Here is a 14,598-nt window from a genome sequence, read left to right on the forward strand (position 1 = left end):
AAGTACTTTTTCTCCAGAAATACGGAACTGATCCCTAGGTGAAATGTACCATTACATTCAGCTGAGCTAGCTCTACAAGGCATTGTGCCTGGTTTAACAGTGAATTTCCCGGTGACGGATCCCGTTTAATGAGTAGGATCATTCTTCTGTGCCTTAGGACTTGTGAGGAAAGAAATAATAAAAAGTTGTGCGCAGTGTACACTATACACCCTGTTCATTTGTACAATTCAATCACTGAAATCTCCTGGTCCCAATAAAGCAATTTAAGTAGATCTCAAAGTCTGACAACAACAAGAGACAGGACGGATACTGAAGACAGAACTTGCCTGATCTGTATTGTATTTGGACAATGCAGAATTGTGAAAAGTACTGTATTAATTAGACTGAAATACACGCTGGAATTATCATATGGATAATGTGCGTCCGTACTGCAATGCGAGAGACGTTGGCAGTTGTCTTTCATGAAAACACTTGGCACCGATGGTTCTTGTTTGCCAGTGACTTTGTCAATGTTTCCAGAAGAAGTGGATTACCTGATCACCATGAAATATCAGATGGAATTATTATTACTGGTATAATAACCCCTGTTAATTGTCACCAAGTTCAGTCAATCATTCTGTTACTAATCCGATTGGTGGGGATTGGAAAGCTGCGCTTCCTGCGGAGTCGGGTCTACCCACCGTTGTAGTGCAGTGAGGGTTGAGACTCCCGAGTGAATCCAATGACACATTCTTTTGTACACACTTAAAAATGGAAGTATCTGGAGACTTCATCCAAGGACTAACATTACAGCAAGACCTTTTCAATACAAGAGAGCAGTTATTTTCTTTGCAATCCATATCAGAACTGTGCAATTCACACTCCGTGGGGGCGCCCAGCTGGGTCATCAAATACCAAGGGCCGCTGATCATCTGCCTCTTCACAGTATTTGGCTTTTCAAAGTCCATTGAGAGATCTCTGGCTTGCGCTGCATTGGTTGCTGTTATTTTGTGTGAGCTTGGATACTCTGTGGTAGGTTTATGGCACAGACTGTGATTCTCCTTTGCAAAGGCAGATGTTTGGTCACAGCATGCACAGTCAGAGGAATCATTCAGCAATCTTAAACATGGTCGTGTCCTCTTGAGGTTGCTCAATGGGAAATTTCTATTGATATGTGCAGAGTGTGTAAGGGGATAGGATGCATTACTCTCTGCAGATTCTGAATATAAGCGAGTAGAATTTTCTCCAATCTGTGCAGCAGACCCAACTCTTCTGGCGATCTTGGGGCTTAGTCTCTTCACAGGTACAGCACCCTAGAAAGACATAAAATCTGTCTGTCAGTAGCAACATATATGATATTGAGAACAGGGACTGATGTTAATCTCTACATCACTGTGGAATATGTTGGCACTATACGAGCAATGGGAAATAATCTACCTTAATGTTTTATATACAACAGATGCCAACTGTTAGTGCAACGCATCACTCTCATTCAGCATATAATTGTCATTTTGAGCCATAGGTGATGCTACTGCTCCCCTAGGTATACTAGTTTATACACATACATGTCTACACTCTATAAAACAACAGGCACACGGCAGCTATGGTGCTCACTTGGGCGAGTGCCATCTTTAAAAACCTGACATCCATCGTACATGTACAGCAGATGTTGGGAGGGGTTAATTCAACAGGGTTTTTCTGCTTTGTGCAATTTCCTTTTGTTAGACAGGTCTTCCAAAAATAAACTGATCCTGTTTCAGGCACCCACATGAATTAATTCTGTAGGGAAACCTAGAAGCAAGGGTTCAATTGTCATGCTGCCCACCACAGAAGAACTTGGCTGTAACAGAAGGCAGATTGTTAACGCAAGGGCTGGTAGAAGAGCAGTACAATAATGAGTGTCTGCAGGCAATTGTGAAGCATAGTAGAAGTTCCTTGCAAGTTTTAGGCTGTATGGAGTTGGAGATTTGGTCAGGATAAATGGTTTTTTCAGTGCTGAGAAATACGGGCAGATACTTATCCATCATGTAATACCATCAGTGAGGCATCTGATTGGCTCCAAATATATTCTGCAGCAGGACAACGACCCCAATCCATACAGATAACATCATGAAGAACTATCTTCAGCGTAAAGAAGAACAAGGAGCCCTGGAAGTGATGATATTGTCCCCATAAAGCCCTGATTTCAACATCATTGAGTCTGTGTGGGATTACACGAAGAGACAGAAGGATTTAAGCAAGCTTACATCCAAAGAGGATATGTGATTAGTTCTCCAAGATGTTTGGAACAACCTCCCTGCCAAGCTCCTTCAAAACTGTGTGCAAGTGTACTTAGAAGAAGTGATGCCATGTTGATTTGATTTCCATTTCTTTTTGTTTATTCACTTTGCATTGTGTTAATAAAAATAAACTACTAACACTTTTATGTTTGAAGGGATTATTACATTGAACCATTTTTCCACAGCAGTCTAAATTTTTGCACAGTACTGTATACATCAGAATTTGAACCCAGAAACTTCTGCGTCTTAGGCAGTGGCTCTTCTCACTGAGCTACTGGTGATTCTGGACAGCTCCTTTCCTGAATCTGATGGATACGGTAATTTCTTGCTCCGTGATATTCTTGCCTGGTTTGTCTTATTAGTTCCACCCTTGGATTTCCTTTTTAAGAAAAGCCTTGCTTCCAGACTCTAAGTCTAGCTTCTGAGTATACAAACTGTTGTACTTATCTGTTACTGAACTTTGACTGTTACCTTACTACACCTCTTCCTCATACTACAGCTTGGGACTGTTATTTGACTATTCCTTGCTACTCAAGTCATCTGGATTGTCAGAGCCACTGGACTCCTAACTCTCTTTCCAGACCTTAATGATTGCACATATCAAGAGAGCAATCGTGTGAACAGTATTACAGTATATCTGCAGACCATTGGCAGATCCTGCTCATAAGCAGATGCTACTCAAACAGCTTGGATTTGTCAATGATCTGCAGATGAATGCCTCATGACTATGGTCAGCTTTATGCATGAATATGTGCAGTCATCCAGAGCAAAAGTAAGAACTTCAACTGTAATCCAGCTTATAAATGATGGTTCAGAATCACTGACCCCCTTTTATCAGAAAATTAACTAGTGGAGTATTTAGTTATGCATTTTCAAAACGAAACAACTGTTTTCAAGAAAAAAAAATGTACTCACACTATCTAGCAGTTTTGTGAAAGAACCACTAGAGGTACGACTCCGCCATTTCATCTGTAGTTGGGGCAATAGGCTATTAAAAGGGCGGACACTCCAGGCCCTTTGCCTGGCTGCATCTACTTCTTCACCTTCATTTGCTTTGTCCTCTACAGTTAAATCCACACTTGTGTAATCTGAGGTGAGCAAGTCAGATACAGAAGCAGGGCTTGTTACACTTCTCTTTAGGTTTCGTACCTAGAATCAGAGGTCACAATGAGATCAAAGCATTAATGCAGCAGTGGCTCCCTTTTAGCCAAAACACAATCAGGTACATTTATCAATCTCTTTATACCAGAAAAAGTTGCAAATTATGATGCATGCCATATCTGCACCATAATTTGTGACTTTAAAAAAGTAGCAGGAACCTCTAAAAGTGGAGAGAAATGAGGCCAGGCTTAACCAGAGGGGTGCAACTTCACATGGCCGACTGGATATACTATAATGTACATTAGAAACTGGCATAAGTTACGGCTGAAGTCTATGCCTGTCCCAAGCCTGCATAGACTTCAGTTTCAGGAAAACGGACTGCCAGAGATGCGACTAATTTATTAAGGGATCAAGACCGGACTATTGGAACGCCAGTCTTGATAAACGTCCCTTAATGTGTGAACGCCAATGTGACATGGCCACTTGTTATAGGCTGCAAGGACAGTAAAAAAAAAAAAAAAAATGTCAAAGGAATCTGTCACCAACATTTGGCTTATATAAATAATACTACCACTACTACTTATAGTCAGACTTGGTTTAAAACATACCTTTGGTATTCCTTTGTGGATTTTCTTTGTCCGGAAAACAATCTTTATTCTATATGCAAATTACGGTGCAAAGTGCCCAGCAGGGCGTTTCCAAGCTTTCTAAGAGCCCAAACCTGCCTATTCAGCGAGACCAAGCCAGCCCATTCACAGAGCGAAGTACCTCCCCTGTGCACCCTTAACTGCCTAAAACTAGTGTTGATCGAGCATGCTCAGCCAAACACCAGTTCGGCTCGAGCATCTCGATGCTCAGCACATGGCGGTATTCGGCCGAATATCACATGTGCTCGAGCGCAATGCTGGAGTCTCTTTCCCGCACGTTTATTGGCTGCTACGTAGCCAATGAACGTGCAGGTAAGTACTGCCCTTCACTGTAATGCCGTAGCCATGTTGGTTACTGGCATTACAGTGATTGACTGGCCGGAACGCATCATCAGGTGCTATATAGCACCCGATGACACGTGTTCGGCTCAGTGTTAGTCAGGGAGAGCTGTGCTGAAGAAGGGAAAGATAGTGTACGGAGTGAAATTTTAAGGACTATTGTTGTGTGTGGCAGCAGCAATATAGATTTTTAGCGCAACCTGCGCTAAATTGCTAAAACTTTACATACCCAAAAGTCTTTTTAAGGACTATTGTGTGTGGCAGCAATATCTATTTTTAGCGCACCCTGCGGTATATAGTGTTCAATAGTTAGGCCGCTGTAGACAGCGACATTATCTGCGCTACATCTCCTGTGTAACGTGTGCGCATCCCAAAAATATCTGTGACATCCAGTGTACTTTTTCCATAGACTGTGTCCGCTGCGGACAGTGACATTAGCTGCGCTACATCTCCTGTGTAACATGTGCACATCCAAAAAATATCAATGACATCCAGTGTACTTTTTCCGTAGGCAATGTCCGCTGTGGACAGTCACATTACCTGGGGTACATCTCCTGGGTAACGTTTTCACATCCCAAATACCTGTGAAATTCCCTTTAATTTTTTATTAGCCACTGGTGACATCAGCGACATTATCTACGGTATTTCTCCTGTGTAACGTTTCCACATCCCAAATACCTGTGACATTCCCTGTAATTTTATATTAGCCACTGCTGACATTAGCGACATTATCTACGGTATTTCTCCTGTGTAACATGTGCGCATCTCAAAAATATCTGTGACATCCAGTGTACTTTTTCCATAGACGGTGTCTGCTGCGAACAGTAACATTAGCTGCGCTATTTCTCCTTTGTAACGTTTCCACATCTTAAATACCTGTGACATTCTCTGTAATTTATTTTTGCCGCTGCTGACATCTCCTGTGTGACTTTCCACATTCCAAATCCCTTTTTACATTTTTTTGCCCATACACTTACAAATCCTACACTACTGTATGTGTGACATACTTTCATGAATATATAACATATAATAAGAAGAAGGCGAGCAGTAAGGGACAGGGAAGTGGCTGTGATGCTGATGGTGCACGCAGAGGCCGCGGCTCTGGGTGCGTTGAAACTGTGCCTGCTGCAAGAGCACAAGAAAAAAAAATCATCCACGATACCTAGCTTCATGTACAAGTTTGCAGGGCGGCGCAGGACAACACTCTCGAAGTCAGACCAGTGTGACCAGGACTTCCACCAAGTCCAGTCTCAGTACCCAAGAGTCTGGTCAACACAATCCTCACCCTGATCCTCCTTCCTCCCACCATGGAGAGTCTTGCCAAACAAGTGATCCCACACTCGGATATTCCGAGGAGCTCTTTTAGCACCATTCCTTCATTTGGGTCTCTCGACAAGCCCGCTTGAAGAGGGACATGAGATCTTGTGCCCTGATTCCCAAACTCTTAAGTATCCACAGTCACAAGAAGATGACGGTGGGGGAACAGCAATTAGTGTTTCACGAGGTGGATGATGAGGATGAGACACAGTTGTCAATAACTGAGGTTGTTGTTAGGTGAACAAGTCAGGAGGATGAGTAGAGTGAGGAAGTGGAAGAGGAGGTGGTGGACGATGAAGTCACTGACCCAACCTGGGAAGGTGGCAAGTCGAGCGAGGACAGCAGTACAGAGGGGGAGGGATCTGCAGCACCGCAACATGCTGGAAGAGGCAGTGGGGTGGCAAAAGGGAGAAGGTGGGCCACACCAAACAGTCCCGCAACTTTTCCCCGGAGCACCCCCTTGCGGCAATCTCCCTTGCCAAGGGGTAGGTGTTCTGCAGTCTGGCGCTTTTTTGAGTAAGGTGCAAACGACAAAAGAATTGTAATTTGCAACCTGTGCCATACATAAATAAGCAGGGGTGTTAACACTAGCAACCTCACCACCACCAGCATGATCCGCCACATGGCATCAAAGCACCGTAATAGGTGGGCCAAACACCTGGGTCCACAATCTGTGTCTGCGGGTCACACCACTGCGTCCTCTTCCCCTGTGTTACGTGCTGGCCAATTCCCTGTCGTAGGCGCAGGTCTGGATCCCTCCCGCCCTGCACCTAGACCTTCGCAAGCACCATCAGCGACCACATCCACTTCAGTATCCCAGCGCAGAGTACAAATGTCCTTACCCCAGGCATTTGAACGTAAGCACAAATACTCTGCCACCCACCCACAGGCCTTAGCACTAAATGCGCAAATTACTGGCCCTGGAAATGTTGCCATTTAGGCTTGTGGACACTGAGGCCTTCCACAGCCTGATGTCGGCGGCCGTCCCTCGTTATGCAGTCCCCAGCCGCCACTATTTTTCACGGTGTGCCGTGCCCGCCTTACACCAGCATGTGTCATCACCCGTGCCCTGATCAACGCAGTTACTGGGAAGGTCCACTTAACCACTGATGCTACATTTCCCTGACAGCACACTGGGTGAAAGTTGTGGAGCCCGGGAGAGAGTCGTACCCTGGGATGGCATAGGCGCTACCGACGCCAAGGATTGCGGGTCCTAATTCCATCAGGGTTTCCGCCACCACCTACGTTAGTGGCTCCAACCCCCACTTCTCCTCCTCCTCCAATTCCACCTCAGAATTATCCACTTGCAGCACCAGTCAGCCATCAGTCGGTAGCTGGAAGCAGTGTTGCACTGCGGTGGGGAAGCGTCAACAGGCCCGTGCTTTAGCTGATCTGCTTAGGTGTCAAACAGCACAGGGGATAAGAGAACAGACTGAGCTGTGGCTCTCGCCACTCAACCTAGAACAAGGCATGGTTGTGTCTGATAATGGCCGTAACTTGGTGGCGGCTTTGCAACTTGGGAAGCTCACACACATCCCATGCCTAGCACACGTCTTCAACCTAGTGGTTCGGCGGTTTCTCAAAACCTACCCCAATTTGCCTGAGCTACTGGTGAAGGTGCTCCGCGTGTGTGTCCATTTCCGCAAGTTATTGACAGCTTCCGCCGGTCTGTCAACACTGCAGCAGCGATTACAATTGCCAGCTCACCGACTGTTGTGAGACGTGAGCATGCGCTGGAACTCAACGATCCACATGTTGGCCAGGATTTGTGAGCAGCAGAGGGCAGTAGTAAAATACCAGCTGCAACATGGTCGTCGCCTTTCCAGTCAGCTTCTACTCTTCACAAGCGAGGAGTGGGCATGGATGTCTGACCTCTGTGAAGTTTTAAGAAACTTTGAGGAATCAACACAGATGGTGAGCGGCGATAACGCTATTATTAGCGTCACCATCCCACTTCTGTGTCTACTCAAATGCTCGTTGCTTACAATTAAGGCCGACGTTTTGCATGTGGAAGAGGTGGAAATGGGGGAAGACATTACACAGGGTAATAGCCAGATCACCCTCAGTTTGTCTTCTCAGCGCAAATTGTATAATGATGAGGAGGAGGAGCAGGAGACGGTTGCCTCCGCTACAGAGGGTAGTACCCATGGAAGTTTAATTCCATCTGTTCAGCGTGGATGGGCAGAAGAGGAGGAAGAGGATGAGGAGATTGAGAGTCATCCTCTTGATGACGACAGCGAAGTCTTGCCACGTTTTACGCATTTTGGACCACACTGATTACTGGTTGTTCACCCTTCTCGACCCCCGTTACAAAAAGAACTTCTCATCTCTCATTCCTGTGGTGGAGAGGACGAGAAAAATAGTGCAATACCAGAAGGTCCTTGTGGAAAAATTGCTCCAAAAATTTCCAGCTGACAACGCTGGCCACAGAGTACGTAGTTCCTTGGGCAACAGAGGAGGGGAGACGATGGGAACACACAGCAGTTCCAACAGAGGCAGGGCAACACTCTCAAAAGCCTGGGATAGTTTCATGACACCCCGCCAGCACCCTCACCCTGATGCGCGGCCTAGTGTCACAAGGAGGGAAACATTTTGGAAGATGGTGAAGGAGTACGTAGCAGACAGTGTCAGCGTCCTCAATGATCCCTCTGTGCCTTACAACTACTGGGTGTCCAAGCTGGATACGTGGCATGAACTGGCGCTCTACGCCTTGGAGGTGCTGGCCTGCCCTGCTGCCAGCGTTTTGTCAGAGCGGGTATTTAGTGCTGCTAGGGGCATAATAACGGATAAGCGCATCCGCCTGTCAACTGAAAATGCTGACAGGTTGACTCTTATAAAAATTAACAAGGCCTGGATTGCCCCTGACCTCTCTACTCCACCAGAGGAAAGCGGCTGAACATAAAGGCACCTTAATTGTGTTTTTTTATAATGTACTGAATACACTGTATTCCCATGCACCCCTTCCACCACAAAAAAAGGGTATAAGGTTCAATCTTCCTTTTCTCGTCCTCCTGCTCCTCTTCCATCATATCAACATGCTTATTAGTCTGCCCTCACTCCTAATGTTGTAGAGGGTTAGCTCACCTGCAGGCCCTCGCATATAATGTTTTAGAGGGTCAGCTCACCTGCAGTCCCTCAACCATAATGTTTTACAGGGTTGGCTCACCAGCAGGCCTTCGCTCATAATTTTTTCAATGGTCAGCTCAGCAGCAGGCACTCGCCCATAATTGTTTCGATGCTCAAATGAGCAGCAGGCACTCGCCCCTAATGTTTTAGAGTGTCAGCTCTGCAGCAGACCCTTACCACTAATGTTTTAGATGGTCAGATCAACAGCAGTCCCTAGCCCGTGATGTTTTAGAGGGCCACCAGCAGGCCCTTGCTCCTAATGTTTTTAAGGGTCACCAGCAGGCCATCAATCATAATTTTTCAAGGGTGTATGATGCCCTCCTTTATGTGTAATAAAGGGTGTATTGGAGTGCCAGTTCCTTGTAATTTTTGGAAGCCCTCTCACTTAGTGCATTGGCTTTATGAGTGTAGGAGTCCCACTACCTGAACAATTGTACCACAATATGAATGAGGCCCTCCATTATGTGATAAACAGGTTGTATCGGAGTGCCTCTTTCTTGTAATTTTTGGCAGCACTTGCACTTTATATACAAGTAAATATACAGGAAAGAATGTTTCCTAACAATTTTTCCTCTAAAATCGATTTTATATTCGGTTTTGTGCATATTAGTGTCAGTCTGTAAAAGTGGCGTACTACTCGGACAACATCGTTCCCAGCACCAAACAATTTCGGTGGTGTTTCCATCAATTTCTGACCTTTTCCTATGAACCAGACACCCTCCCCTCTTCAGAGCAGGAGGTACCTGGTTTAATGCTCCGGTTCTCCCATTGACTTCCATTGTGCTCTGGTGCTCAGTAGAGCACCCGAGCATTCCGAAGTGTTCGACCCGAGCACCTGAGCACTTTGGTGCTCGATCAACACTACCTAAAACATCACCAATGCCCTCCTCCTCTGCTGATGATGTTGCCTCTCCGCTCTCTGCCTTGGCTTGCTCATCACAGTATATAGTAAGAGCATGGACCTCAATATACTTGCCGCGCATGCACAGCGCCGCTGGAATTATCACTGTCAGAGCGCCATGCCACTGCCTATGGGGCAGTAGAGCAGCGCAGAAGCTGTAATTACATCACTGCGACCTCCTGCTCCAAATCACAGGACTTGGCAACACAGGTTACAGATCAGTCTGTGGCCTGTGTCAGAGATGGCAGCAGGGAACGGGAGTGAGTTGTTGTTTTTTTGAAAGAAAGAATATACCTGGCACTACAACAGGGGGAGCATTATATATATATATATATATATATATATATATATGCACTTCAGGTAAGACACAGGGGGCATGGAGGAGTGTTATATACCTGGCACTACAGGGGGAGCATTATATATATATATATATATATATATATATATGTATATACACACACACTGCTGGCACTACAGGGGGCATGGAAGAGTATCGGGGAGCATTTTCTACTGGCACTACAGGATACATTTCAACCATGAGATGCCGTGTTCAAATGTGACTATGGCATCTGAGCAGTCCGAAAACAGGAACTGCGCGCTTCCGCTCCCATAACAGCACTCCCCGGCTGAGATCAGGGAACCTGTTACATTGCTTTAATTGCCCAAAACCTCAAGCAGTCTCCTGCAACTATTAGTGGAATATACCAATACAGCACTGTATTGTTATATTGAAAATTAGCTATCTAATGCCAGTTATAGTCACCCAGGGTGAGAAAAACAAAACAAAAACATATATACATATAATATATATGTATCAGGGGTGGGGAACCTCCGGCCCGCGGGCCCTCTGCCAGAAAAGATTGTGAAAATGCTAATGACCGAGGTCATTATCATGCGGAGGCACAGGAAGGTGAGAACAGGGCATTGCTAGCTGTACTCGCCTTCCTGGTCTTCTTCCGGCCCCACGCTGTGTCCCGACACGTGCAGTGTCAGGACGTAGTGCACGTAAATGCGCACTATGACCTGATGCTGTGCGCTGTCAGGTCACCTTACAGCGCAGCGGGGAGAACACCAGGGAGGGTAAGTGAATCTGCCAAGTTGCAGCGCCATCTTGAGCTGGAGAGGTAAGTTTTTTGTTTTTTTTTACTTTAAATGTCTGATCTGAGTTCTGATTGGGGTTGATCTGAGGCTGGGGAGGGTCTGATAGGGGTCTGATCTGAGGCTGAGGGGGGTCTGATCTGAGGCTGGGGGTCTGATCTAAGGCTGGGGGCCTATTGGGGTCTGATATTAGACTGGGGGGTCTGATAAGACCCCTATCTGAGGCTGGGGGGCCTATTGGGGGTCTGATCTTAGGCTGGGGGGACCGATGGAGCTAATCTGAGGCTGAAGGGCCTATTTGGGGTCTGATTTGAGGCTGGGGGGGTCTGATCTGAGGCTGGGGGGGTCTGATCTGAGGCTGGGGGTCTAATGGGGGCTAATCTGATGCTGGGAGGCCTATTGGGCATCTGATCTTAGGCTAGGGGGTCTGATGGGGGCTAATCTGAGGCTGGGGGGGTCTGATCTGAGGCTGGGGGTCTGATAGGGGTCTGATCTGAGGCTGCAGAGTCTGATCTGAGGCTGGGGGTCCGATGAGGGTCTGATCTGAGGCTGATGTAGGCTGGGGGGTCTGAAAGGAGGCTGATTGAGGTGGGGGGCAGATCGGAAGCTGAGAAAGGGACAAAAGCAGGGACCGTTGCGAAGAGAGAGGCAGGGACAGTGGCAGGGAGAGTGAAAGCTGGGTGAACCCATCTCTGGACTGGGTTTAGCTTGGCTGCCATTAATGCCAAATAAAGAACTAAATCTATAACATAATATAGTGCAATAGAAGCGCAATTTCTGTAACTTACCTCTAAGTCACTTATACGTTTGACCAAATTTTTACGTTGAGAATTTCGTATAGCCCCCCCAACAATGTTACAAAATCCAAATGGCCCTCGGCAGCAAAAAGGTTCCCCACCCCTGATTATATATATTCAAATCACCCCCCCCCCCTTTCCCCAAAATCAAAATACGTAACCAATAAAAAAAAAAATATATATATATATATATATATATATATATATATATATATATATATCTATCATGGGCATCGCTGCATGCATAAACGCCCGTACTATTAAAATATGACAATATTAATCCCAAACGGCAAATGAAAAAAAAAAAAGTTCCCCGAAACGCACATCGGGGTAGGCGCCATCCCGGATGAGGCACAGAATGGGTAATACATTCTGCCTTGATGATTGATAGTACTGATATAATTGCACTTGCACTTTATTTTTTCCTACTATCATGTGGAACAGTATGATTTGTTGCCAGTGTGTCCTCTGGTGATGTCGCCTTGTCCCTGCACTTGTTTTGTTTTGTTTGTTTTATCATGTAATGCCTTATAATCATGTTTAATAAATGGGTATTGTGATTTCATGTGGTCTGGTACCTTCTTTGTAGGCTTCTCAGAAGAAGCTTATTCTGAATACTACTAAGTAGCGTGGGAACAATTGTGCTTTACAAGGATTTCAGTAAAATCATCTTATCGCGTTAAACACAGCATTGTTCTTTCTTTATAAATTTTAAATGTAATTATCAGAATAAAATTGTAGATACCGAGGCAAGGATGGCATATTGGCAATGGGTGTCTTTTTTATATTTTTAATAGGCATATACGGTAAGTTACTATTGTACTAAATGTACAAAAGAAATTATGAAATTCAATACATACCTTTATGGTTGACATTTAATTATTATTATTATTATTATTATTATTATTATTATTATTATGCATTTCCATATCAGAATGCCTGTGGATATGTTTGAAATGTCTGATCAGATTACCACTTTAACTACATTTGAATTATGAAACTTTATAGATGCAAAGTAAACATCAGTAAATCACAAGTCTGTATTAGGCTACTTTCACACTCGCGTTTTGTGCGGATCCATCATGGACGGATCCGTTCAGATAATACAACCGTCTGCATCCGTTTATCTTTAACATAGCCAAGACGGATCTGTCTTGAACACCATTAAAAGTCAATGGAGGACGGATCCGTTTTCTATTGTGCCAGATTGTGTCAGTGAAAACTTATCAGTCCCCATTGACTTACATTGTGTGCCAGGACGGATCTGTTTGGCTCAGTTTCATCAGATGCAAGCAGCGCAAGGTGCAACGCAAGCAGAGTTTTGGTGTCAGTCTCCAAAGCGGAATGGAGACTAAACTGATGCATTCTGAGCGGATCCTTTTCCATTCAGAATGCATTAGAATGCAAACTGATCCGTTTTGGACCGCTTGTGAGAGACCTGAACGGATCTCAAAAACAGAAAGCCAAAACGCCAGTGTGAAAGTAGACTAAGAGAAGAAGTAATGTGAAAAGAAAATGCCTGACTGTTGGGAGAGCTGGCACAGACATGTAGCACACAACATATACTGACCTGTAAATGGGTAGAATTTAGGGTGCTACAGTTCGTGTGATTTCCCGGTGAGATAACAAAAACCTCATCACTGTTAGAATCGGTCACTGCAATAATACATGAAGAAGGATCATCCAGCTGTGACTGCTGAGAAACATCTGCAACTATATCAGAGAAAACAGGAAAATCATAATGTGCCTCAGGAAAATGTACCACGTCTAAGGGCTCATGCACATGGCTGTTGTTAAATTACGCAAGCACTATTCATGTAATAAACATCTTGCTTTTATTTTGGGTTTCTTAGCCAGACAATAAATCTAGAAACAAATAGCTTGCAGAAGTCAGGGAGAGAAGATAGCAAGCTATCGCCGTTTATGCCCCCATACTGGGCTGAAATGTTATAATGGGAAGTGTTACCGTCCCTGGTATACATTGCAGGCAGAGCAGTGGTTTCTCCCGACCAGCTAAAACAGTCCTTGCTTTGCTCTGATTTTTGGCAAGCAAGGATGTCAGCAGGGAAGCAACTTGTGATAAATACACTTCATGGCCAAAGATAAGAGGACATCTCTCCTAATTATTGGGTTCATGTGTTTTAGCCACAAACAAACGGGTGTAAAAAAAAAAAAACACAATCACACACCCATGCAATCTTTATAGACAAACATCAGTAGTAGCACAGGTCATAATGAAGAGATCAGTGACTTTAAACGTGGCACTAATGATATGATGTCACTTGTGCCCCAAATCATTTTGTGAAATTTCTGATCAGCTACATCTGTCCTGCTCTATTATTGTAAGTGGAGGTTTCTAGGAGCAAAAGCTGCTCACAAAGCAGTACACCACTCTACCTCAGGCCTAGTTCACACTTCAGTGATTTCCATCAGTGATTGTGAGCCAAAGCCAGGCAGGAAAGCTACACAGAGATAAAATATACTGGAAAGATTTGTACCTGTTCTGTGTTTTTGACCCACACCTGGCTTTGGCTCTCAATCATTAATGGAAATCACTGACCAAACACTGAAGTGTGAACTAGGCCTCAGAGTGGGGCTGCTGGATTTGGTGGATGCCCAGAGATCTACGATATATTAATGCCTAGTGTTCAGTGTAAAATTTGGAAATAGGTTAATGGTACAGTGCTATGTTTGGTGTTAAGCAAACTGAGTGGTCGACATAGAGCCCCTACCTCAACCTCATCGAAAGATTGTGGGCCAGAACTTCTTATCCGATATTAGTGTCTGACCTCACAAATGCTCCTTTAGCTGAATGAGCACAAATTCCACAAACACACTGTAAGGGGTGCTTAACAATATAAATACACGTTGTTTTAGAATGGAATGTCCAACAAGCTCATATTGGATTGATGGTCTGGTTTCCACATACAGTACTTCTGGCCATATAGTGTACTGATTTTTGGAAGGAAAATAAGAAAATCAAAGAGAATTAGGATATCAAATGGGTTTTCTGG

General features: G+C 44.7%; 1 protein-coding gene across 1 annotated transcript in view; it reads right to left on the reverse strand.

Annotated features, from left to right (window-relative positions):
- Window positions 1-370: 370 nt before the first annotated feature.
- The window catches only part of LOC120988670, a 90,471-nt gene continuing 76,243 nt past the window's right edge, over window positions 371-14,598 (reverse strand). The window contains exons 5-7 of the mRNA XM_040416297.1: window positions 13,155-13,297; window positions 3,174-3,407; window positions 371-1,292 (exon numbers count right to left, since the gene is read on the reverse strand). Of these exons, the coding sequence (XP_040272231.1) occupies window positions 612-1,292; window positions 3,174-3,407; window positions 13,155-13,297 (1,058 nt within the window). The 3' untranslated portion in view covers window positions 371-611. The remainder of the gene's footprint in view (window positions 1,293-3,173; window positions 3,408-13,154; window positions 13,298-14,598) is intronic.

Source organism: Bufo bufo, chromosome 2, assembly GCF_905171765.1.
Source record: "Bufo bufo chromosome 2, aBufBuf1.1, whole genome shotgun sequence".
Classification (NCBI taxonomy): Eukaryota; Metazoa; Chordata; class Amphibia; order Anura; family Bufonidae; genus Bufo; species Bufo bufo.